The sequence below is a fragment of the Rutilus rutilus genome, assembly GCF_951802725.1.
Source record: "Rutilus rutilus genome assembly, chromosome: 18".
Taxonomy (NCBI): Eukaryota; Metazoa; Chordata; class Actinopteri; order Cypriniformes; family Leuciscidae; genus Rutilus; species Rutilus rutilus.
Window position 1 is genome coordinate 15,814,442 of NC_140231.1, and position 27,414 is coordinate 15,841,855.

The window sequence follows — 27,414 nt, forward strand, 5'->3', positions numbered from 1 at the left end:
TTACTAGGCATGACAGGTAGGCCTACATAAAATACACAGTACAAAACGTTCACACAGTACAAAATATGCACAATACATAATTTTTACAATACAGTACACATATATACACACATTATACAACCTATAAACAATACAGAATTGCACCTTCAAATATCTCTAACAGTAGGCTATACGATGCGGAGTATAGGCATAATAGCATAAACAATTTTATTTTTGTCAGTTTTGTAGGCCTTAGTTTTTATTTTATTTTATTTTTTAAATAGGCTATGTCTATAATAGTTTTTTTATTCAGTTTTAGTTTTAGTTAATTTAGTAGGCCTAGGCTATATATGAAATAAGTAAGTGAAGTAAGTGTTTTTTTAATAGTGTATTATATTTCAATTAACTGACTTCAGTTAAATAGCGATTTAAAGAAAAGGGTTTTAGTTTTAGTTAACTAGCCTATATTAGCCCTGCCTTAAACTCGGAATGATATAGAAACCTTTAATGAAGTATAGCCTATGTTCAAATAGGCTTAATGTGTTTCAACATTTTGTTATATGGCGCATTTTGGATTATGTAAAATAAATAAAGTATTACCAAATTCATATTAGCATATGTTCTGCATAGTGTTCCTCTAAATTTCAGATATTTGTTTCTTTAAAACTGTATAAAGACCTCTACCTCTGGAGGGTGCTAAACGTTAGCATCAGACACTATCTTAGTAACCATATGTTGTTGATGTTACATCCAAACCAATATGGATGATTACATTTTACCCTGAGCCCTAACCCCAATTTTATATGACTGTCCTCTTTACAAAAAAAGGTTTTTTTTTTTTTTATGACACAAAAAGACCAAAGACCAGCTGGATGTCGTTGTTTGCCACTAGGGACGTTAACTACCTGACGAGCACTAGGACCCGGTCGGATTAGTAGTGATTTGGAGTGGTCTGCACGCGCCCCTGTCAAAAGTGTAGTGTTGGCCACACGCGCGCGCTGCATAAGATGCTGGTGTACATTACAGTGAGGGTCTTCTGAAGCCTGGGAACGGAGTACTCAAGAAAAGCGTTCTCTTCGTCATGGAGATCACCGATTCCACTTGTAAGTCTGACATTTTATTCATACGAAAAAGCCTTACAGTTACAGTCTTCGAAATAAGTTTAACAGTAATGCAATATTTGAGCTTTTTTACATTAGTAAGTCATTTTCTGTGTACCTGCTGTAAGGTGAATCAGATGTTATTACACAATTCTCTTATCTTTATCGGGATAAAAAGGAAACCTCATCAACACTGTTTTGTTGGTGATGCAATAGATGGCTAATTTCTTAATGAATGAATAAAGTCATGTCCTGTGTGTCAAACTTATTTGAAGGACATGAAATGTATATTCTTTTCCTCCTTAATGACTATAAATGTAAACAATGATTTCATTGGGGTAACTATTATGTCATAAAGGCAATTTCAATTATAACCATTTTAATATGGATTTTAGTGGATGTGACATTTATTAAACTATTAAACTTTGTTATTATGTCCCCAGGATATGTGTCATTCTTGTTACCATCATAACTCCCCCCTATGAAAAAGATGCACAATTCCATAAAAAGCATAATGACATCATAATGACATCATCACTCTTTCAGCATGTGAACCCTTCAAGTAGGGGACAGTCTTGAATAGCCAATCCTGTTGTCATGATTTTGTACAGTAAATAAAAGTTAATACATTTCTAAAAATGCATTAACTTTTAAATGCATTCTTTGTCTATTATGGATAAGATCTTAAATATATACACTAATAAAATACCTTTTTAAAGCCAATTAGTGGAATGACCCTTGTTTAAGGCCCAAATATAAATGTCCAGTGCAAGGAAAGCATACTATTTTTAACAAGAATCACAACAGTAAATTTTAACACCTCCAAAGTGCTAGACACAGTCAGTGTTGCAAAATCTATAAAAATATCTCTCATCCTGTATTCTTCATGTCCCTAACTTTCCATTGACCCAGCTATCAGCTCCTTCATCCTGCTGTTCTGAGCTGGTTGAAGGCCAGTTCGGCACGATGGCTATTCATGATCTGAAAGAAGACTTCCTTGCCTCTCATGCAGGAAATCCGCTTGAGAATGTGTTCAACTCTGAGTTTGTTTGCATGGATGCCAGGAAAAAACAGCCCATCAGCAACTTGTTGCTGTTTTTAGTCATGGTGGGATTTGGATATGCCCTTTTATGTATAGCCTAATTGTTTTTTGTGAGTAGCGTTAGTGAGTTTAGGCATATAGGTGAACCTTATTTGATGAAAACCTGTTAGGGTCTGTGTGCTCTTTAACCCTGAAATGAATCATTTAATGTTGTGTTATGTACATTACCGATCAAAAGTTTGGGGTTGGTAACATTTTGAAAATGTTTTTGAAAGAAGTCTCTTATGATCATTACAAATTTTCTCACTGACCCCGAACTTTTGATCAGTAGTGTATGATCATGGCACTTCCAGGTTGGTTTTTCCTAATTGCTACTGAATTCACAGATGAATTGATTCACAGCAATTCTAGTCAGATATATGACAATATGCTTTGATGCAAGTCAAGACTTCATTCAAACTCCTAAAGGTGGGAGTGGGGGGCACCGATTCCTCCGGTTCCTTATACACATGGCTTACATCTATAAATACTCATGGCCAAATAGACAAAGGCTTCTCTCTTCTGCAGCTTGCGAGCCTGATGGGTCCGCACAGGCCTGACACTGTCTCTCACTCCAGCATTCCTCGGACCGAGTGCAACCGTCAAGGGCGGCTCTTGTCTGTAGAGAAATCACACAGGGTTATTACGATACAGAGGGGCCGGAAAGGTCTTTGTGTGCGACCCTGTGGGCCCTTCCACACTTGTGTCCTCAAAGAGTGGAAATCAAAGCCAGTCATCACAGGGCCTTGCTGTGGATGACCAATGTATTAACCCTTCAATGAAAGGAGGTCAGATGCTGAGGCCCGGGATAAAGCTGGAAGAGCTTTTCCTAATCAACCTTCCTCAATCCCATTAGTCATACAAAGTAGTAGCCTAGATATGGGTAGTAGGAGGAGCATTATGTCTGAAAGATAAGAATTTCAAGAAAGATTTGCAAGCGTGTTTTAACTCTTTAACTGTCAAAAAGTCAGTGGGGTCTAAAACATTTTTCAAATTATTTTCTTTTGTGTTCCACAGTATAAAAAATATTCATACAGTTTTGTAACAACATAAGGGAAAGTCAGTCATCAGTTTTTGTAGGATAATTCTTCCAGTCCAGTCTTCCACCTGCTAGAGGCTCATTTCAGTTTTGTTGTCAACTAAATGTAATAGTCGTTTTCATTAATTGAAGTAAAGCTGAAATATAAGAAGATATAAATATTCGATGAAAAAAAAAAAACTTAACTAAACTTGAAATTTAAATAAATAAATAGAAATATATATATATATATAAAAGAATGACAAAGGTACATAACAAAATTGCTTAAAATCTGAAAATATATCAAATAAAAAGTTAATAAAAATAAAAATAATATAATAGTATAGTATATAAATAATACTAAAATAACACTGGATTTAAACTGTAAAATCTGATGAGAATTGATGTGCTGGTGATAATGGTGAAGAAAGTTTACCTGAAAGACCTTTTTCTGTTTACAATTCTAATGTCTAATGGCAGTTCTTCATTGCTTGCCATTTTAAAAATGCTCATTTCATCAAAATCAATTACACTAAATCACAGATTTCTCATGCAACAATCAAAGATTAAATTGCTTGTTCAAGAGAACCCAGTGAAAGATTAGGATTGAGTCAAAAAAAAGTCATGGCAGGTTTTACAGCCGTGGGTTGTTGTTGGGTAGAATGTACAAATGCAACTCTCATGACCGCGTGCCTTAAGTCTTATGACTGTAGTGTAGGAACAGAGAAGACGGTGCAAGATATAGCAAAAGACTGCACTGTTCCTTCACTATAAACCCCATCTGGTTATGAACGGACAGTTCTCTTGTTCATTTTGATGTACTTTGTGCTGATGAGCCGGTTAGTCCTCTGGTGTCTGCCGACTGGCATTCATTTTCCTGAGGATCTTGCATAATCCAACTGCATAATACTTGGTTGCATATCTCAACTAGACTCTTCTCCAAGAGACACTCAGTCCCCCAAATGTTTTTTTGTGAGTGAAAACTGTCATCCCTGTGGTTTACAGAATCGGAAATATAGCATTATCCTTTTTACTATCCTGTAAACGAAACATCTAAAATTTCAGTGGCTGCACAGTGCATGAAGTATACAATAATAAAACTTGTATAGAAAATATATATCGTAAAATATGAATACAATTTAGCATTAGGGTTGGAATCTATCTATCTATCTATCTATCTATCTATCTATCTATCTATCTATCTATCTATCTATCTATCTATCTATCTATTATGTCTGTCTGTCTGTCTTTCTGTGACAAATTCGGTGTAGATTTAAATTTTTTATATTAGGCTATTTCTTAACATGTTTCTATGGTAAACTGGAAAACAATGATAAGCATTTCAGAAGTTTTAAATGCTTTCATTGGCAAAAACATTCAATATATGCAAAAGGTCAATATTTACAGTGTTGACCCTTCTTCTACATAACCTCTACAACTCTGGCATGCTGTATATCAGCTTCTGGGTCAAATCCTTGACTGATGGCATTCCATTCTTGCCTTAGTGCTAAGAGTTTATCACAATTTGTGGGCTTCTGCTTGTCCATTCGCCGTTTGAGGATTGAACACATGTTATCTATGAGATTACGATACATTTCAATGTAATGATCTCTGAGGCACTTCATTATCACTCTTGCCTTGTGACATGGTGCTTCATCATGCTGGATAATGCACGGATCCTCACCAAATTGCTCCTGGATTGTTGGGAGAAGTTTCTCTTGCAGGACGGTTTGATTCCATTCTTTATTCATGCCTGTGTTTTGGGCAGAATTGCGAGAGAGCCCAATCCCTTGGATGAAAAGCAACCCCACACATGGATGGTCTCAGGATGTTTTATTGTTGGCACAACACAGGACTCATGGTAGCGTTCACCTTTTTCATCCCCGGACGATGCATTTTCCAGATGTCCCAAACAGTCGGAAGGGGGTTTCATCTGAGAAAATATGCTCGCACCGCTCTTCTGCTCTCCAATCCTTGTATTTCCTTCAGAATTTCAGTCTATCCTTGTTTTTCTGGGAGAGTAGTGGCTTCTTTGCTGCCCTTCTTGACACAAGGTCTATGTCTAAAAGTCTTCACCTCACTGTGCGTGCAGATGCACTCAAAACCACCTGCTGCCAATACTGAGCAAGCTCTGCTCTGCTGGTGACACAATTTGCAACCGACTCCTCAAGAGGAGACAGCCCTGGCACTTGCTGTACACTCTGGGACGTCCTGAAGCCTTCTTCACTGCAGTTGAACCTCTCTCCTTGAAGCTCTTGATCCGGTAAATCAGGGGTTCTCAATCCTGGTCCTCGAGGGCCACTTTCCTGCAGAGTTTAGCTCCAACCTTGATCAAACTCACCTGCCTTTAGCTCTCTAGTAAACCTGAAGAACTTAATTAGCTGGTTCAGGTGTGTTTGATTAGGGTTGGAGCTAAACTCTGCAGGAAAGTGGCCCTCGAGGACCAGGATTGAGAACCCCTGCGGTAAATGGTTTAATGATAAATTGTCTATCTATCTGTCTTTTTACCTCTGTTCACAAGGCCTATAAACCATAAAAATTAACATAAAATTTAACATAAAATGTCCAAAAAGGGAAAATAAAGTGTCCATGAGGATAAAAGTACAAAATGTATAGGGGATCTGGTGTCCTCGTTGTGCTAGGGCACGTGCATGGAAGGTAGCTAGTGCTCAGATGGGTTGGTCCAGGTAAATGGGGTGGGGTCCCGGCGGCCACACACGCTCTCAATTCGATTCAGGTGTGTCTCATTACGTGCCGCCAGTCCTGGTTGTTACAACGTCTCTCCTCTTTCTCGCACCCACCCCAGTCAGGACCCCGACGAAGGGCAGCAATTAAGGGGGATTTTTACATAAACTTTTACATTTCAAAAGAAAAATTCAAAACGTCTAAATAAGACTTCTTAAAGCCTGCGTAACGGTAGGTCTAAACACATTAGAAATGTTAGAAATGTATTCCTGAAAACACTTTACATAGACTGTGAACTATGTAGTACTGAATTGTGGAGTTTTTTTCCATTTTTGGAAACCATTTTTGTGTTCAGAGTTTTTTGAGCGGGCCTGAAATCATGGCTCGATGATGCACTGGAGCCACTGAGCATGGCCCCTCCCCTAACACTATAATAAGTTAAAAAGTACAGATGATACATTTCTTTTAACTGGAATTTAATTCTGAATGGTGCAAAACGCTGCTCAGCATGTGTTCAGGCAACCGCGATGTACTGCAACTTGTTGCAGGATGATTTTTTCCCCATGCTCATTAAGCCATCAATAACCATGTTGTCATCCTCAAAGCCTTCATTCTTTCCCTTTCAATTATGTGGCCCGTTGTTCCTCTGTAATTGACCCCACCCAGCAAGCTGTCATCCACTAAAATAGTGAGTTTAAAATTATAGTCATCTCACCCTTATATCCGTGTGGCCTCCATGTGACCTTGACTGGCGTTCATCAAAGACTCTTCTATGTATCAGCCTTGCTTGTGTGTCCTGTAGAACTATGGCACGTGACGTCCCCCCACCCTGAATCAGACAGCTGATAAGCTTTTTTAAGGATTGTGTGGTCACGGCATTCTGCATATGATGCTTGTAGGATCTGAGCCCTCATTCCTCACTGTTACAGGAGAAACCCAACATGGCCTGTGGATAAGACCACTAAACAGGTACAGATGGTGCTTGTTGTAGATATGTAGTGTGCTATGATTCGTGTAGTGTTTTGTTGGAACCGGTCCAGATGGGAGGGTCCGGAGCTGAGAGAGAGCGTGCTTGTTAGCGAAGGACGGATGGTATGTCATTTTTAGGGGTGTGTGGAGGAGAGGAATAGGAAGCAGAAGGTTAGGGATGATAGAAACTGCTGTCGTCAGCCCAGACAGGAAGCTACAGCTGCAGGACATATCCCCTTACCCACAATGCCCTTGCTTCAAGACCGTACAGCTGCTTTCCCTAGAATCTGTTTTGCAAGTGTTAGCGTATATGTGATTGTGTTCAGTGATGTATTTGGGTGAATGAATGTTTGCACTGCATTTCTGAATGCTATGCACCACATTGTCCTCTTTTCCTCAAAGGTGAAGTCATTGTGTAATTTTGGACCTCACAATGCCACATTGTTTAGATACTTTGCCGAGCCACTCAATGAAAGTTCAGTTGGATTGTTGTTTAAAAATGTTCCCAGTCTGTACAAAGAAAGTACTTCTTTCTAATCTATTTTGAATGTAAGTTGCTATATTGCAGATTTCCAGTATAAAATGGTTGGTGCGGTATACGTACTCACATTTATAATTATTTACAATTAACATTTGATCTATGTAAACAAAACATTGTTTCCTGTTGAATGCATAGTGGTGTAATGGCATTCTTTAAAGACCTAGCAATATTGAAGAATCCATTACCGATTAGAAAAAGTGTAAATATCGACAAACACTACTAAAAAGTGTTGATGAGCGAAGTCTTTCTTTTGTCACTTTAAGGTTATATACAATGTTTTTGGTCTGTGAGAGTCTGCAGACAGTATTGACAAATTCAAAAAGCCACTGAAGCAGTCAGATAGGGTTCAACAATCTCACATTCCCACACATTGCACACAAGATGCACCACAAAAAAAACAGGCAAGCCTTCAGAATAGTTGTAAGTAACTGAGCTGACTGTGCATAGCTCCACAAACTTGACCCAGTTTCCAGAGAGAAACACGGCCAGCAGAAGACACAGGCTCAGAGGGTGTTGTGTGGGAACTTAAGTTGCTTGGAAAATGGACGGGTCGCTCCCTCGCCCGTGTCAGCGAGTGCACACCCAGACAATGGCCCTCTGGAGAGCTGCGGCCCTGGAGTTGTGATTGTGCCTCTCTCAGTACAATAACAGAGTCATCCTACTCTCTGCTCTCCGAGTTTCCGCCTCCTACTCTTCTTCCGCCCCTCTCTTTTTCTTGTTTCCCCTTACGGACATACACATATTCACGTTTCCTGCTCTTTGGGAGAGAGGAAAACTCTTAGGAGTTTGCTGGCCATTAATCCAATTCAATAAAAGACAACTGAAAGATAGCTTATCATTCACTGTGTGTTTAAAGATTGAATGAAACGGAAGTTGTGATAGTCTTTTCCCCCCTATTTTGAGACGTATATCCGAGTGAAACGGCTTCTCGAACAAGCAAAATGTAGGGCGGGTCTTGATTTTGTCCATCGGAAATTGATTGGATGGTTGTGGTCTGCTATTGCTGTGATTTGACAGGTTGGCCTGCCCTCGTCATGTCGCTGCAAGTTATTTTGGTTAAAGATTACAAGGGCATATGAATTGTAAAAATAACGGTGTTCACATATTTATAATAAATACTGGTGACTTTAAGGGTGACACCTTTTTGAGTTCTAGCTCTCTAAGAGGGAAAATCTTGTTTGTTTTGGACTTGAGGAAGAAAGTAAGACAAGTTTATTATGACTATTTAATACAGAAGTTACTAACTCTGTAAAAGTTGCAGCTGAGCTCAGTTTTGTTTTTGTCTGATAATGGTGGGTTTCTCATGTCCTTCAGCTGTCGAGACCGGCGAGCAATGCAGTGGTTTGCTTTCTTTATCTCTGTTAGCTCTGTCTGTGTTTGTGCTCTGCTGACAGAACTGCAAAGGCATTTGGAAATCTGCATTGTGAATTATACGTTTCTCCTCTGTTGACAATCAACCAGTGGTTCGTTTCCCTTACAACAAAGTAACTTGCTGCTGAACTGCCATAGTACGATGCATCGTGGAATCAGCTAGCTAGTCACGACCATTTCCCGAAATCTTAATGTCGCAAATTTGTCGTTCAACCACGTTGGTTAATGATGTCATGGTGAAGTAGGCCTAATAACTTATTTTAATGAATTCGTTTGAGATTGAATTAAAGGGATAGTTCACTCAAAAATGAAAATGCTGTCCTCATTTACTCACCCTCATGTTGTTTCAAACCTGTATGATTTCCTTTCTTCTGCTGAACAACACAAAAGAAGATATTTTAAAGAAGGTTGGTAATTAAACAGTTGCTGGTCCCCATTGACTTCCATAGTATTTTTTTTTCCTACGATGGAAGTCAATGGGGTCCATCAGTCGTTTGGTTACCGACTTTCTAGAAAATATCTTATTTTGTGTTCAGCAGAAGAAAGAAAGTCATACAGGTTTGGAACAACATGAGGGTGAGTAAATGAGGACAGCATTTTCATTTTTGGGTGAACTATCCCTTTAATGCTAGATTTGTTTTTGTTGCTATAAATTACGGACATGGCATCTGAGGAGAATTCTCATTTTCCTCAGTTATTTTGCTGTATTTCCAGGTTCAGTCATAGGCTCGAGTGCACGATAAATAAAGTTATTGGGCCCTATCATACACCCGGCGCAATGCGGCGCCATGCGCTACACAAGTGTTTTTTGCTAGTTTCAGCCCGACGCAGTTTTCATTTTTCATGTTTAAATAGCAAATGCATTTGAGCCCACATTTGTGCCCCCATGGGCATGCTGGTCTGAAAACGAGGTGTGTTCAGGCGCATTGTTGGCGCGGTGCTATTTTGAGGCAACTGAAATAGACTGCGCTAATTAAAGCTGATTATGCTGTTGCACCAAAACAAGTTGTATAAACTCATTGAAATAGAGGAAACTTCACAGAGAGACCATTAATCACTCAAATGGGGACTTGAAACATAACTTTTAAAGTCAAATTTAATCAAAACACAACATAGAGCTGTTAGTAGAACCACCACCACCAAACGTGACGTTGTAAGTTCTTTGTTTAATATTTTTTTAATGATTAAATTATTATAAGTCTTGTACATTTAGCTGTATGTTTGTATACTGTGGGGTTTAAATTTGTTGGCACATTTCACATCATCTTACACAGGGTTGTATTTTTTTAAATTAGGGTTTTTGTTAAATGACTCACTGAAGAGCACATTTGTACAGCCCTCTAAGTAAATATGCTGACACAAGTTCTCTTACAGTCTTTCACTGATGTTCTCTATTCCTCACTGTGCCGTGTAAAAATTAGAAGTAATGAATAATTGCAGCATAATCATTTTTAATCAGCTTTAAATTGCACTATTTTTAGTCACTATTGTGTGTAACATGGACTTTTGCACGCCAAGAAATATTCAATGAACAGGATGATTCTCGAAATAGAAGTGCAAACGCAGAAAAGATCTGTTATTTAGAATTCCCCCTGTTTGCATAGCGGTTTGTGACCCTCACTTCAAAGCAGCGTTTGTTTTCGGAGCGGTGAGGGTCTAGAAAAGAAACATCATGAGCTTTGCAACAGGTTTTTTGATCTGGTCCAGAAAGATAGAAAAAAACCCTGTCAGGGCAGAAGCAAAAGAAAGGTCACATATTGCAGTAATTACTTTTGGCCAAGAATAATAATTCCTGGATCAGCAAATCTAAATGAGTGGCAGGTACAGCCTTGAAAGAGGGATTTTTGCTTTCCCATTCCTCCCTCTTGAGCAGGGTTCGGGTGTGGTGTGAAGTGCTTACATGTGAAAGATGTGTGACTCTGATCTATTTAATCTGTTTTGAGGAAGAGATTTAATCATTTTTGGAATGATCAGAGGTATCCATACACTGTCAACCTTAATTTTGTCAGACAAACTATTTTTTAAACGTTTAATCTTGAATGAACTATCGAATATAGAAAAGGTTGGCATTATAAGGAATTAAATAAAGTCAATGTTCTATTAGCAACTTAAAATAAGGGATGCACCGATATGACCTTTAGGCCGATACCGATAACCGTCAATTCTTTATATTTGAAAGCCAATAACCGATATGTTGGCCGATAAATCTTAAATCCAAATCCAAATGTTTATATCATTTTTAAGAGCCTGATTACAAAAACAAAAGTCTCACCATTAAAAGCCATGTCCCAAGCATACAATTATAAAGTTCTCATTATAATTTTATGTAGTGTATATGACAGATCTGTGCTGCACAAGTTGCACTTAACTGTATTTTCCTTTTTGAAGTGATTCCAATCATATTTCAAGCAATTCAAAAACATAATTGAGGAGAGCGCACTTCTGAAGTGTCTCAGATTAAGGAAATAAACCATTATTTATCTGCTTTAATATATCGACCAAATTTTCTTATTGGGCCGATAACAATAACATTAAAAATGAACTTTTATCATTCGATGTGTCATCTATTATATGTGGATGCTTTTTGCCTGTTCCTACATTTCTCCTGTGTGGATTTATTAAAGTGGATTTATTCCTGAACTCTAAGCAGCCACCCGTGACAAAACCGATATGGTGGCCATCTGGCCGATATATTGTGCATGCCTATTTAAAATATGAAACAAAGAACTTGCAACGTCATGTTTGGTGGTGGTGGTGGTTCTACTAACAGCTCTACGCTGTGTTTTGATTATATTTTAGTCACCGTTTGAGTGATTAGTGGTCTCTCTGTGAAGTTTCCCCTATTTCAATAGGTTTATACAACTCGTTTTGGTGCAAGCTTTTCAGTTTGCTCAACAAACTGATACACAAGACAAACTAATGCCCTATTCGGACAGGACTAGTTTTCTAAACTTGTTTGAGTTACAGTTCTCATCACCATGGGCAGTCTTCGCACTTTCCACGATTTGGCTCTATTTATTAATTTTATACTTGTATTTGTATTAATTTTATATAGGGCTTATGAAAGTTTTATTGTATTATGAAATGTTAATGCAAAATGCAAGCTTATTGAATTTGTGTAACGTGTATATTCTGTTATGTTCTGTTTTTCGTTTTTACTCTGTTTGCTCTGTTCCTGTTTCCCTGAGTTCCTAGTTAGTTTCCCTGCCTGTTAAAATATATATATATACAGCGGGGGAAATAAGTATTGAACACGTCATCATTTTTCTCAGTAAATATATTTCCAAAGGTGCTATTGACGTGAAATGTCACCAGATGTTGGTAACAACCCAAGTAAGCCATACATACAAAGAAACAAACAAAAATAAGTTCAGAAATTAAGTTATGTGTAATAATATGAAATGACACAGGGAAAAAGTATTGAACACATGAAGAAAGGGAGGCGCAAAAAGGCATGGGTAAGCCAAGACAACTGCTGAAAACTTACAGTAATTAAAAAGCAATCCAGCCCCCTGTCAGTGGAAATTAATAACAGCTGGTTCAGTCCCAAATGATGGCCTACAAAAAGGTCTCATTGCCAAGGTGTCACGCAAGACACATCTCATGATGGGTAAAAGCGAAGAGCTGTCTCAAGACCTTCGCAACCTACAGTGAGGAAAATAAGTATTTGAACACCCTGCTATTTTGCAAGTTCTCCCACTTAGAAATCATGGAGGGGTCTGCAATTGTCATCGTAGGTACATGTCCACTGTGAGAGACATAATCTAAAAAAAAAATCCAGAAATCACAATGTATGATTTTTTAACTATTTATTTGAATGATACAGCTGCAAATAAGTATTTGAACACCTGAGAAAATCAATGTTAATATTTGGTACAGTAGCCTTTGTTTGCAATTACAGAGGTCAAACGTTTCCTGTAGTTTTTCACCAGGTTTGCACAAACTGCAGGCGGGATTTTGGCCCACTCCTCCACACAGATCTTCTCTAGATCGGTCAGGTTTCTGGGCTGTCGCTGAGAAACACGGAGTTTGAGCTCCCTCCAAAGATTCTCTATTGGGTTTAGGTCTGGAGACTGGCTAGGCCACGCCAGAACCTTGATATGCTTCTTACAGAGCCACTTCTTGGTTATCCTGGCTGTGTGCTTCGGGTCATTGTCATGTTGGAAGACCCAGCCTCGACCCATCTTCAGTGCTCTAACTGAGGGAAGGAGGTTGTTCCCCAAAATCTCGCAATACATGGCCCCGGTCATCCTCTCCTTAATACAGTGCAGTTGCCCTGTCCCATGTGCCGAAACCCCCCCCCCCCAAAGCATGATGCTACCACCCCCATGCTTCACAGTAGGGATGGTGTTCTTGGGATGGTACTCATCATTCTTCTTCCTCCAAACACGTTTAGTGGAATTATGACCAAAAAGTTTTATTTTGGTCTCATCTGACCACATGACTTTCTCCCATGACTCCTCTGGATCATCCAAATGGTCATTGGCAAACTTAAGACGGGCCTTGACATGTGCTGGTTTAAGCAGGGGAACCTTCCGTGCCATGCATGATTTCAAACCATGACGTCTTAGTGTATTACCAACAGTAACCTTGGAAACGGTGGTCCCAGCTCTTTTCAGGTCATTGACCAGCTCCTCCCGTGTAGTTCTGGGCTGATTTCTCACCTTTCTTAGGATCATTGAGACCCCACGAGGTGAGATCTTGCATGGAGCCCCAGTCCGAGGGAGATTGACAGTCATGTTTAGCTTCTTCCATTTTCTAATGATTGCTCCAACAGTGGACCTTTTTTCACCAAGCTGCTTGGCAATTTACAATTTTGTCTCTAGTGTCTTTGGACAGCTCTTTGGTCTTGGCCATGTTAGTAGTTGGATTCTTACTGATTGTATGGGGTGGACAGGTGTCTTTATGCAGCTAACGACCTCAAACAGGTGCATCTAATTTAGGATAATAAATGGAGTGGAGGTGGACATTTTAAAGGCAGACTAACAGGTCTTTGAGGGTCAGAATTCTAGCTGATAGACAGGTGTTCAAATACTTATTTGCAGCTGTATCATACAAATAAATAGTTAAAAAATCATATATCGTGATTTCTGGATTTTTTTTTTTAGATTATGTCTCTCACAGTGGACATGCACCTACGATGACAATTTCAGACCCCTCCATGATTTCCAAGTGGGAGAACTTGCAAAATAGCAGGGTGTTCAAATACTTATTTTCCTCACTGTAATTGTTGCAAAACATAATGATGGCATTGGTTATAGGCGCCATTCTAAGCTTCTGAATGGTCCAGTGAGCACTTTTGGGGCCATAATACGGAAGTGGAAAGACAATAATTTCACCATAAATTTGCCTCGACCAGAGCTCCTCGCAAGATTTCTGATAGAGGAGTGAAAAGAATAATCAGAAGAGTTGTCCAAATATATTTGGAAATATAAAAAAATGATGACGTGTTCAATACTTATTTCCCCCGTTGTATATGCATGTGAGAACTGACTGGCTCATTCATACAATTCCTTTTGATGGTTAAAATAGTTTCCACACACACCTGTCCTGTTTCTCTTTGTTTACATTCACTATATTTAAGCCCTGAGTGTACTTAGTTCTTTGTCCGGTATTGTCAATGTTTTACGTGGTTGTGTTATTCAGTCTTACTAGTTATCTCCAACGTGTTTCCTTTTGGAAATATCATTAAAGACTCTTTTGTTTGTCTCCTTCGTTGTGCGCATCATTATAGCCACCGTAACAATATGGATCCACAAGTTAAAACATTATTATTTTTGAGTTCACAGAACTTATTATATTATGTTTAAGTTTAATTGTTTAATTTAAGTTAATTTTTAACTATTTTTTTTCCTGGGCACTTTGAGACCAGACCCTAAACTTGTAAAAACTATGTTTTCATAGTTTGAGTTTCTTAGACCCCAAAGAGAACACAAGTACTAAATCACCAGTAAATGTTAATCAGAATTTTAAAACCAGCATCTAACTGTACATTTCAGGTCTGGAAATTCAGGTTTCCTTCTTAAAATTAATAGACATGTTCACACCTACAGACAACCATTATAAATGATGTAGCATTGTTTAAGTAAATTCTTATTCCAGGACTTTCTAAAAATGTTGTTTCTCTTTAGGGGGTTTCTTGTTTCCTGTGTTTGTTAGGCCATTCATAACACTGCAGCTATTGTTCACCATACACAGATTTGGAAGAGCAGTACCATAAGAAATCAATTCAGGTCATACCCCTTTTCTTTGCTTGTTTATTGCATTAAACCTTCAGGATATCATGTTTGGTATTTTGGCAAGGTTTCTTCAACAAACAGCCAAAGAAATCAGATGTCCAACAGCTGAGACCTCCTGATGGATTTTAAAAAGGTCAAATGGACTGAATGAAAATGGCCAGGGACTCATAGTAACTTGCTTATAAATGCAAAGAAAAATGGCGCGTGTATTTAGACCATCTGATGTATATAAATGCAATGGGGTCCAAAAGTCTAAGCCCACCAGTGATTGTCATCTTCTGCAAACATGTTCCTGGTCACTGATCCTGTCCTTCTCTGGAATCTCTGTGCAGGTATGGAGCACCTGGTGAAGGAGCTGAGGTTGCTTCTCAAGCTGCTGGAGAACGAGAGCGTGAGTTCAGCCACCGCAGAGAAGATGAGCGTGGTCAGGAACTTGGTCAAACAGCTGCAGCCATCTGGTGAGACTGAACAGCAAATACATAACAGCTGAGCTGAACCTATTGGCCACGGCCCTGCTGAAGGGATTCACATATTAATAATTATAGCAATGTAAAGGTATTTCAGGCAGCAAAGTTACTCTGAAGAAAAGGACTATTTAAAAAAAAAAAAAGTTATCCTAAAAAATAATAGGAATAAAGTGTAATGTGATTGTCTAAATGATGTTCTATGTTGAGTTTTATGTAAAAATGTATGTATAAAGTGTAAATCACACTTGTAAAGTTGCAAATTTATTTATTCATTTATAGTGAATGGATCTGACTTCATATACATGAACTCGTCTCTCTATGGAAATGGTACCAGCTTTGTTGAATCATTGTTTGAAGAGTTTGGTGAGTTCATGTTTTTTCCCCCCAGTTTTTAATTATGAGTTTTGCAAACTGCTAAACAGTGCCTAAAGCATTGTAATATATAAATACTTGTAGTAGGTGCTGCAAAAAAATAGCAAAAAAGAATGGCAGCTTTGTTGATTCTAATCATTTTCCTTGGCTGTTTTATGAATTGCATCTGTTGTAATTGTTGAGTTTTGATGTTTGTTCTCAGATTGTGATCTGCAAGATCTCAGGGACTCGCCTGAAGAGATGAAAGATGTGGAGCAAGAGGAGGCGTCCAAACACTTTCCCACAAAATCGGTACCAGAATATGGAACAAATGCAAAAACATACACTACCGTTAAAAAGAAATACTTCTATTCGACAAGGGACGCATTGAGATTTCTATTTCAAATGTAAATTTAAAGTTATTTTGAACTTTCCCTCCGTCAAAGTATCCTGAAAAAAAATGTTTCACAGTTTCCACAAAAGTATTAAGCTGCACAACAGTGTTCAACAATGATAATAATAAGAAATGTTTCTTAAGCAGCAAATCTAAGTGATTTCTTAAGGTCATGTGATCATGTATCATGTGATACTGAAGACTGGAGTAATGATGCTGTAAATTCAGCTTTACCATTACAGGAATATTACTGTTTTTGCTGTATTTCATTCAAATAAATGAAGCCTTTCAAAAACATGAATAATCATACCGACCATGAACAGTTGATTCCTTCTCTTAAAGCAGCTAAAAGTATTTTAAAAATAAATATAAAAATGCCAAATGCCAAATAAGAATCATTCAAATAAAATTGTATTATATAAAAAAAAAAGTATTTCTGTTACGTAATTTTGGTTAAAGGTATAGCGGAGGATTTTTTACTTCCGGGTGGATCACCTATACTATTGGTCCTCCTAATTGTCAATCATTCTGGTGAATCAATCAAACTTATTCAAAAAGTGGAGAGGGCGGGTCTTATCTAAAATTCGGAAAGATCCTCCACTATACCTTTAACACAACGACGGAGAATTTAATATAGAGTCTGACACACATACACAGAATACAGGAACAGGAATCATGAACACTAACTGAACATGCAGCGTTAATGCAAGACTAAACACTGGGAAGAACTAAGTGCTTAAATACACAAGGAGAGTAATCAACAGAACAGGTGCGGGAACTAATTAATAACCAAGGAAACTAACTAGTGAACGCAGGACACAGGCAAAAAGGGAACATAGTACTGACTGAAAATGAAACCAAACCCTTTCATTTAAGCATGCAAAATTGAATTGAATAATTATTAGTTTTGTTTTTCCAGAGTCCCACAGACACACCTCCTCCCCTTCCTAGCACACCTCCTCCTGATGATTACTATGAAGAAGCCGTCCCGCTCGGACCGGGCACAGCGCCCCAGTACATATCTACACGCAGTAAGTGCGAACACATTCAAGCCTAAGATGGCACAATAACAGCCAGTTCTGAAACCTAACACAGTATACTTATTTACCAGACAACTCCAGCCCTCCAAATTCAATAGAGGATGCTTATTATGAAGACGCTGACAACAATTACCCAACAACTCGTCTGAACGGGGCCAGCAAAAACTCCTGTAAGGAACCTGTGCTGGTTTTCATGTTTGTGCATAGCAAAATGTTCTAGTTTTAATAGTTGTTAATGTCAACAGACAATGATTCAGATGCACTCAGCAGTTCTTATGAGTCCTACGATGAAGAGGATGAGGAAGCTAAAAGCAGAGAGAGGACGCACCCGTGGCCCTCAGAGGAGAGTCCATTGGGCCAAATGAAAGACTGCCGCAAATGCGCCTTCCTGCTGCGCAAGAAACGCTTCGGTCAGTGGGCTAAGCAGCTAACAATTATCCGAGAGAACAGACTTCAGGTGAATCGCACATCGAAAACATCTGGTCGATAGGAATGTTTTTTTGATTTGCTAAGCTCTAAACTTGGCATTTATTCTCCACAGTGCTTCAAGAATCCCAAAGATCGCTCTCCACACGTTGATCTGCCCCTGAATCTCTGCAATGTCATATATGTGCCTAAAGATGGACGCCGCAAGAAGCACGAGCTTCGTTTCTCCATGCCGGGAGGAGAGGCTCTAGTGCTGGCTGTGCAGAGCAAAGAACAGGCAGAGAGCTGGCTCAAGGTGCTTCACCCTAAAATATAACATTTTATAATGGCTATTTACAAATTCTATAAACGAATGCATTGCCTTGGAATATTGATTTGATTTGAAATTATTATTATTATTAATTATGTGAGAGAAAGTCATGAAACATACACAGATAAAGTAGGAAATCATGATTTCTAGGCATGAAAAGTTATTGAAATTAATAATATTATGGAAACGTCTTGGAAATTTTATTGTGAATGTAACATTTATTCTCAACAGTGTTATTTTAGTATTTACATACTTTATGTTATTTATATTGTATTTTTATATATTCAGTTTTCATTTTTATTTTATTTTAAGTTTTAACCATTTTGTTATGAGCTTTTGTCATGTTTATTAGTTTTTTTTATATTTAGCTTTAATTTATTTTTATTTCAGTTTTAGTTTTAATACTTCAGCTTCAGCTTATTTTATTTCAGTAGGTTGCAACTTTTCTCATTTTCATTAAAGTTTTTCATCTAATATTTCGATTTTATTTTATTTCGGCTTTATTTCAATTCACAGATCAGATTAAAGGGGTCATGAATTGAGAAATCAAACTTTCCTTGATCTTTTAACATGTAAGAGGTCATTGGGCCTCATTCACCAATATCTTCCTAAGAATTTTCTTAACTTTGTACTTAATAAACTTCCTAAGAAAAGTCTACGTCGGATTCATGACATGTTCTTAAACAACAGAATTGTTCGCACCTGTGTTCTTAGGATTGATGAATCCAACGTCTTCGTAACTGAAAGCGCGTGCCAGTTGTTCCTAATTAGCATAAGAAAACACCCGCAAATTTGCAAGAAAAGTTGGAGAATGTCCAAAAGACGCACAGATGGTGGTGGTCCACCGATCACCAAACGAAAAAAGAGTGCGTAAGAGTGCTCTTGAGTGTGCATAGATTTAGTTCTTAGCTAAGAACAAATCCAAGATAAGAAAACATTAGTTAATGTCAGAATCTTTGTAAAAAGTGCGTAAGGGGGGTTTAATAACACATTTCTTCATAAGAACGGTTGGTGAATGAGGCCCATTGTTCTATAAAAACATCCGGTAAGTTTCAGCTACGGAAAAAAAACAAGCTATGGAAACGACTCGTTTCGGATTTTGTCACATTATGATGTAAAAGTGGGGCGAAAGACCGTCTCTGCAGAATCAAATCAAAGCTTACTTCTTCATCATGACGGGTTTGGCCCCGCCCACTGCCGCATTAGATGATACTGGATCACTGGACTAAAAATAGCATTACATTCCAAAGGATCCTAATGTTAGGAAAAGTGGTTATTTATTTGGGAAAGTCAGTTATGTGAATGTCTGAGTAGAACCTCTTTTGTTTGTTCGGTACATTTCACTGTGGATTCTTTGGTAAATCAGTCACATTTCGGTGCTGGCTTTGCAAACAGACTTTCACTGTAAGATATGGACCTGACAGTAATGCGTCAGTAATGTTAATGTGTCAGTAAATCAAGCCAGTGGATAAACGGTCAACTTCACATTGTTTCTGTTATTTAAATTGAGATTAAATTATATACAGAACGTGATCAAAGAACGCACCTTTTATAATCGCTGGAGCTGTCAGTCACACAGCGCGAGTTTATCAGTGTCTGAGTTCTGGACTCTCACTAATACTCCCGTTATAATCAATGATGCTGTCTACACTGCACAACGAATCTCTTATTTACATCATGTTTGAACTGTTATTTATGATGAAAGCATTCGTGAGAGTGCAGAAATCAAATTGCAATGACGAGATCACTGCATTCACGCGCTCAACAGACTTGTCTGTCATCGGCTACAATACTCATCGCTAGTTAATCTTGATAGCTGTAATAGTAAAAACGTAGTAAAAGATTTTGAGAAAGTTCCACATGTAATACTTATTCCATATACAAAGATGTTAACCAATCACAGCAGTGGGCGTTTACATTGAAGTCTCACAGCAGAGACGCTCCTTCAAACAGAGTGTTCAACTCAGAGGGCAAAAAAAAAAGTGTAGAAAATGACCTTTTATTTCTAATTTATGACCATTTTTGATGTAAAAATCATACTAATATTATAAATGGACCTCAGGACACATTATAAAATAATAATAAAATGCAGTTCATGACCCCTTTAAATAACCTGGTTCAATCAAAAAAAGCTGTATGACTCTCCTCTTTTAAAACTCTTGTAGGTCATTCAGGAAGTGAGTAACCTGGCAAAAAACATTAATGGAAAAGAGATCTCGTCATCTCCAATGATACTGCGAAAACTAGAGCTGGATAAAGTAAGTCTGTACGGATTACTAGCATCCAGTAGCCTCTAAACACCTAAACTATAATGATTACAATGCTGAAATGAACATAACCAGTGTGGTGGTCCCTATAATTATTTCGTCTCTTTCCTGGTTCCTACAGATGATGTCACCAGATAAACACACTTCTGATTCCGACAGCGCAGCCAATGGCGACGTTAGCCGCGAGATCTGTGAGAACGGTATGGACATAAACGATGAGCTTCTTTTAGTTTGCATAGTGAATGCTTTTGGGGTCAGAGTCGGTTTTCCAGGTGCAGCACGTTTCCTCTTGTTAGTTTTGTGATGTCACTCTGAAACAATGGCATTAGGAACTCAGGAAGGATGTAGCCACTCTCTGCAGTACTTCCTGTGTCTTTGATGTGTCCTGAGGTTAAAGTTTGTCCCTTTCAGTATGTCACATCCTTTTTTTGTGTGATTTTTTTGGGGTTTTATATTGGCATATACATTATATTGGCTCTGCGTCTGTAGCTGTTCTGATTCTGAATTCACTGTAAACCACGGCTTATTGGGGCTTATTGCTTTATTTATCGATATTGGCCTATATTGAAAAAAATGCTTACTCATTTCCTTAATTTTTATCGGCCAAAAATGAAAAAAAAAATTGAATTATTAATATCATCCATAGTTTTTTAAATAATCTCATTATAAAACTAAAGGTGCACAGATGTTTATAACACACACCCATAGTTTAGTTATGTTCAATTTAAAGCATCCATAAAGCACTTGAAAACTCAATGTTGCAAGCAACAGCCATATACTTAAATACTGTTTTCTTTTGTTTTTTTTTACTTAGACAAAGGAATTTTCGGAAGTAGAATCCAAACATGTGTTTCGTGTCTTGTCCTTGCACTATATGCATCCTCTTATGATGCTTCCTGTGCTTTTTCCTGTAGGAAAGGGCAAGAAAGGGACATTCTCTGAGCTGACTGGATCTATGAGTCGAGCTGCTGGCAGGAAAATCAACCGCATCATCAGTTTCTCCAAGAAGAAGCCGCCTCTGCCGGGCGAAACCAACACGCTTTCCCACCTGGATGACAATCCCCGTTGTGGTGAGGAGACATACATCCCTTTGCGATTAGCTGTTGATCTTTTTCATCTGTTGAGGCTTTCCTGCAAGTCTCTGATGGATTTATCTCTTCCTAGGTTACTTGAATGTCCTGGTGAATCAGTGTTGGAAGGAGCGCTGGTGTTGTGTGAGGAATGGGACTCTATATTTCCATAAGGACAGAGGGGATATTCACACCCATGTTAGCTCTTTAGCCCTCCATGGTGTAGACGTGTTCCCCGGTCTTGGGCCCAAACATCCTTTTGCCTTCCGTATCATGCGAGCGAGCACAGAAGTGGCCGCCCTGGAGGTAATAAAATGGATCTCTGTTGAATTTTAAGGTTTTTCATTAAAAAATATGGGTAATTGTGTAATATAATGAACCTCAGGCGAGCTGTTCTGTGGAGATGGGCCGCTGGCTGGGGGTTTTGTTGGCTGAAGCAGGCTGTGTCACCACCCCTGAGGCACTGCATTATGACTATGTGGATGTGGACACCATCAGCAGCATCCAGAACGCAGCACGACACTCTTTTCTGTGAGAAGAATTGAGTATATTCAGCCTGTTTGTTGGGATGTGTATAGAAATTCACTATATAGTAGAATTTATTGTATTTGTATGCTAATTCTATTAAATTTTCATGCCTTAGGTGGGCGACCTCTTCCAGCAGCACATCCACAGACCCACGGACTTACGACGAAGTTCCCTATGAAAGCGTGTTGGTATGGTGTTAAGATTAAAAAAAATGTTGTTTTTTTTGCAATGTTTTGTGTTGTTTGGTTAAATCGAGCCTCTCAGCAACAACTATTCTATTTTAGAATACATGTGGTTCTTTTGAGTTTTCTAATCATCAAAGAATCCTGAAAAAATGGAAATGTTTACAAAAATATTAAGCAGTTTTCAACATTGATAATAATATGATATGCTAAAATCAGCATATAATAATGATTTCTGAAGGATCATGTGACTCTGAAGACTGGAGTAATGATGCTGAAAATTGAGCTTTGAACACAGGAATAAATTACATTTTAAATAGAAAACAATTATTAGGGGCCAAGCACCGAAGGTACCAAATGCTGTATTTTATGAACGCATGAACGTATTGTTACGAAACTCGGTATGGGTCATCAGTACGATGCCCTGAAGGAGCCTGAGAAGTTTCGAACCAGCAACTAGTGGTTTGAACTTTTCGAACTTTTCTAGTGGTAAAATTAATTTTTCAAATGCTTATAATTCTGGGTGTGGTTGACTTATTTTCACATGAGTCATCTCCTTAGGTTCCTGAATCCTTGCCGTATCAAACGATACCAAACATGCTAGGTTTCACCTTACGGTTTGTGTAGCGTTGTGATTTAGCGCGTAAAAAACATTTGCCAATATCTTCGAAACCGTTTGACCATTCGAGACCACCGTAGGAAGTTTGGAAACATAGGTCGTTGGCTATATGTTAATGCCCAAATTAAATATTAAAATATTAATAGTATTAATAGTATGTTTTTATGCATATAAATGTCTACAACTCCCAAACGAAATGAAATATTTTCATTAAATTTGACACATGTATGGGCTCACTCTGAGGACACATACAAAAATTGTGGGATTGTGCCTCTTGTTGGCGCTATAATAGAACAAAACATGAAATTGCCATTGACTTCAATACAGTATTGTGATATAAAATACTATTCTTTATGAACGCATTAGCGTATCGTTACGAAACTCGGTTTGAGTCATCAGCACCATGCCTTGAAGGTACTCAAAAGGTTTTGGGGCAGTGCCACCTTTTGGTAAAAAAGTTATAACAATTGAAAAAAATGCTAATAACTTTCGAATAAATTTGCCTATTGTAATGACACTGATCTTAATAGATTCCTTGGGTTATGCCGAGAACATAGATACCAATTTTGCCATAGTCAGCCAAACTTCCTGTCCGCCATCTTTATTTTCTTTTAAAACAGTTTTGTACTTCTCCCAGAACGATTTTGTGTCGATAGACGAAACCGTTTTTGTATAAAGCAGCAAAGTTGAGGCATGATGCCAAAATGCCATATTGATACCAAACCTTTTATGTCATTGTCACCTCACTCTGACCACATCACATCAATTTCGTAATTGAGTCGAAAGTGATAATCCATTAAATGATCATATTTTTAGTTATTGTATATATATGATTATTCAGCTATTCTACCTTAAATCATCTTAAAATGTGTTTAATTGCTCCTTGCTGCAGTTGGTCTGACACTCCCAGCCATGTTGGCATGTCTTATCGTCTTCTTGCGCTTGGCCCCGATAATTGCTGCTTGCAGCTATATTTTTAAATTGTAGTAATATTTCAGAATATCCACAGTTTTTACTATGTTTTTGATCAAATTAATGTAGCCTTGGTGAGAAAAGACTTCATTCACAAACATTTGAATGAAACTTTTGAATGGCCACGTTCTTGTGTTCATGATCAAAGAGAAAAATGAAAACTCAGAGTATTTGCTGTGTGGGAGGTTATTTATGACTATTGAAAAGCATGTTTCAGCCCATATGGGTGTTGTTTCTGCAGTTCAGCTTGAATAACCACAGTTTTCTCAAGAGTTTTAGTTCATGTTTATGGACTAGACAGCAACAACCACTTCTTCCTTTGTTGAGTGGTAATGTTGTGCAACTGTCTTTGTTATGTTTAGTCAGCTACAAATCTTCTGTCATTGTAAGCATGTTCCTTTATAAAAAGGAACTTCTTTAGGAAATCCTTTAATAAGCACATTGTGTAATACCTAAGTAAATACTATCATACTGGAAGCCAAGAAGTTTGATTGTTTACTTAAAGGTTGTTTTCACACAAACTGTAATTATTCCTCTCCCCCCTCTCCCCCTCCCCTCTTTTCCACCAGCAGGTCGATGAGAATCAGTCTAAACTGAAGCGTTATTCCTCTATGTCCAGTGTGAATACAGCCACGGGTGACACACAGATCACAGTGAAGCGACACGGTTCCTGTAAGTTTGTTTTCATTGGAAAATCGCTTCTTTGGTTGACCTTTGAGTATCGTCTATACAAACGCAATCATTGCCTCATCATTTTACTGATTAAATTCTCTTGAATTGCCACTTATGACCAATTCTGTCTTGTTTTTGTGTCGTAGCTGTGAATCACTACGGTAAATATGGAAAGACGAGGGCGGAAGAAGATGCACGGCGGTATCTCAATGAGAAAGAACAGCTGGAGAAAGAAAAAGAAGAAATCAGGAAGAGCCTGTTGTCACTGCGCTCAGAAAAGAGGGTGGTGAAGGAAGGGCTGAAAAACCCAACAGGTGACCAACTCGAAATGAAAGAGAATTGACTTGTCAGAATGTTAATCCATAATATGTAGGGGTTTGTAACCATTTTTGCAGTATTTGGCGCCACCTGTTGACAATATCTTCAAGTTACATGAGCTGTTCATTTAATGTGCCCCCCTATTATGCTATTTTAAGGACTCTTTGTTTTTGTAAGTCTTCTACAACAAGTTTACATGCATCCAAGGTCAAAAAACACTTAAATTTTCTCACAGTATACATTGCAGCATTACATTTTTTCTCAGTGTCTGAAACAGTTCAATAAAGGATTCAGTCTCTCTAAACACCGCCTTTCCGAGCGCTACTCTGCTCTGATTGGTCAGATGGCCCAGTCTGTTGTGATTGGTCTACCGCTTACAGCACAGCTGCATCCGAAATCGCATACTTCCCTATTATATAGTAGGCGAAAAACAGTATTTGTACGAATTCACAGTACTCATAAAAGAGTAGGCAAAAAGTGGATGACCTACTACTTCCGGCGAGTTTATGAAGTTTGCATATGATTGACATTTTACTATCCCATGAGGCCACAGGAGAGGATTTGTGAATGGCAGTGAAGCGGCGCAGCTGACGCTGGTAGGTCACGTGATAATGACAACATGGCGAATGTAGTACGTCCAGATTACAGTCATGCTACACACATTCATACTATATAGAACATACTTTTTAGTGGTCGCAAAGTAATTACTTATTCAAAATAAGTACCTACTCAAGAGAGTATGTGATTTCGGATACAGCCCATGTGTCAGAAACAAAACGCCCATTACCACATCTGAATTTCAGCTTTGAAGGCTTCCTCAGTGCTTGTATATACAGTGATACGAACAGTAACGATAGGTTTTACTGTATCAATTCGAGCCCTAGTCCTTATCCTTTGGAAGTGCATGCAAAGGAAGAGCATTTGGACCACATGAACCAGACTCTTTCAGGCCTCAGCTAGAACTACAGTGTTTGAGAGCGGGTCAAAGTAGACATTCGCGGAAGCCAGTGAAGACCAATCGGCTGGCATTACACAAATTTGTTACAGACCTACGTAGGTTTGTGCGGAAAGTAAGGCTGGAATTACTGACGACTCGTTTCAGGCAGTTCAGAATCAGTTCTTTTGGGGTTTGCAGACCTTTTACATTCACAAACAGCTATATACTTTAACACACTACATGGAGGGTAATATCCGAAAAGCATAATAGGGGAACTTTAATGTAATATGTTTTGCTCATATGTGCAACAGATAAACAGCAGAAAGCCATGGAGCAGCATCTGGCCCAGCTGGAGGAAAGCTGCCGTCAGAAGGAAGCTGAGCGAGTGGACCTGGAATTGCGACTCACGGAGGTGAAAGAGAAACTGAAGAAGTCTCTGACTGGAGGAATTCTGGGGGCACCCGTGGAAAGCAAACCCACCATTAAAGTACCTGCATTCTTAACTCTAAATATGCTTTTCCCTCAAAGTAACCTGAATTTACAGTGAAAATCATTTTGTATCTTAATACCTGTAGGTTCCAGTTAAAAAAAAGGAACATATTTACAATGATGCCACTGTGCCGGTCAACTGTGCATCTGAAATGAAGAAACGTCCCCCGTCCATCTATGCGTCCAACAAAGGAAATGTCATGCAGAAAGCCAAGGTATATGATTGAACAGTATATAGATTCAATTAAGCATTCAAAACTGATGCTTGAGATTGATAAATATGTAAATAGTAATATCTGTTTAATTCTGTTCTTCTAAATTTTATTTTATATTTAGGAATGGGAGTCAAAGAAAGTAATGTAATTATAGTGCTGTCCATCGAGAGAGGATCTGTGGCTTTATGGTTCCAGTGTGTTCAGTGAAAGGAAAGATTTCATCTATGATCATCCTGGCTGTCCACTACACTACACTTATGCACAGGACAGTTGACCATATATTTGATGGAAGTCTGTGTGTAAATAAAAATGAATGTTAAATAAAAATTGCATGAAGATGGCAAGGATAAGGGAGTGTCCTGGAAACAAAGTGTTTTATAAACATATATTTGTTTAATATAAAAGTTAAAATAGGTGCCTGAATTCTGTGAAATTGTCTCATTTCACTTCTTACTGTATAATGCCACAGGATACTGATGTGGTCTTCCTGCTGATTTCTTTGTGCAGTCCTGGGATACAGTGTTAATATCTCCTTCTTTTATATGTTATGTGAACTGAGTTCAAAGGAGTTTCCCTTTTTTTAATACTACGGCACTTAATTTACCAGATTTATTTATTTCTACTTTGTACATAAATAATCATTGTTTTTTTTCCCCCTCTGCAATATCTTGGTAACTGTAATAAATGTGTTTTCAGAAATGGCTTTGTTGGAGTTCTGTTTATAGAAGCAAATGTATTTTTAAATTTTAATTGTGGATTACACTGAAATAACATCAACGGCTTTGCTTCTGAAATGGAGAAAAAGGCCTTTGGGTTACCAGCATTAATTCATCAATCATTTATCAAGCAGATTCAGGGTTGTCAACTGGGGGTCCATGGATTGAGTTTTCCTTAAAAATACATTCTACATCCATTTATCAGTGTGGTTAATGTGGAGCGTTAATATCATTAATGCTTTTTTTATACCATGGTACAAATCAAATTGACCATTTTATATTAGGGCACAGGTTTTCAATCTTTTAGATGCTACGGACCCCCAAATGTGATCATCCTGGTGTGACATTTTTACACGTTTTCTTTTTAGACTTATCTCCGGAGCAGCTAGCACTCACTTGCGCCCCCCTGAGGGTCCCTGGACCCCAATTTGTCTCTGAGTTGGAAGTGAGTGTGGGTG

General features: G+C 38.3%; 1 protein-coding gene across 2 annotated transcripts; it reads left to right on the forward strand.

Annotated features, from left to right (window-relative positions):
* Window positions 1–886: 886 nt before the first annotated feature.
* afap1l1b (actin filament associated protein 1-like 1b) lies at window positions 887–26,939 on the forward strand. 2 transcript variants are annotated; one of them, XM_084386274.1, is made up of 19 exons: window positions 887–1,082; window positions 15,316–15,441; window positions 15,730–15,813; window positions 16,025–16,113; window positions 17,115–17,226; window positions 17,307–17,405; window positions 17,481–17,692; window positions 17,777–17,956; window positions 20,137–20,229; window positions 20,360–20,438; window positions 21,153–21,308; window positions 21,403–21,614; window positions 21,694–21,839; window positions 21,952–22,024; window positions 24,179–24,281; window positions 24,428–24,595; window positions 25,848–26,023; window positions 26,112–26,240; window positions 26,362–26,939. In XM_084386274.1, exons 1-19 carry the CDS (start codon window positions 1,061–1,063, stop codon window positions 26,386–26,388), a joined length of 2,286 nt encoding a protein of 761 aa, XP_084242400.1. In that variant the 5' UTR covers window positions 887–1,060; the 3' UTR covers window positions 26,389–26,939. The 2 variants fall into 2 exon arrangements, with proteins under 2 accessions (XP_084242400.1, XP_084242401.1); XM_084386275.1 differs by having other exon boundaries at window positions 940–1,082; window positions 24,182–24,281.
* The last annotated feature ends 475 nt before the right edge of the window (window positions 26,940–27,414 follow it).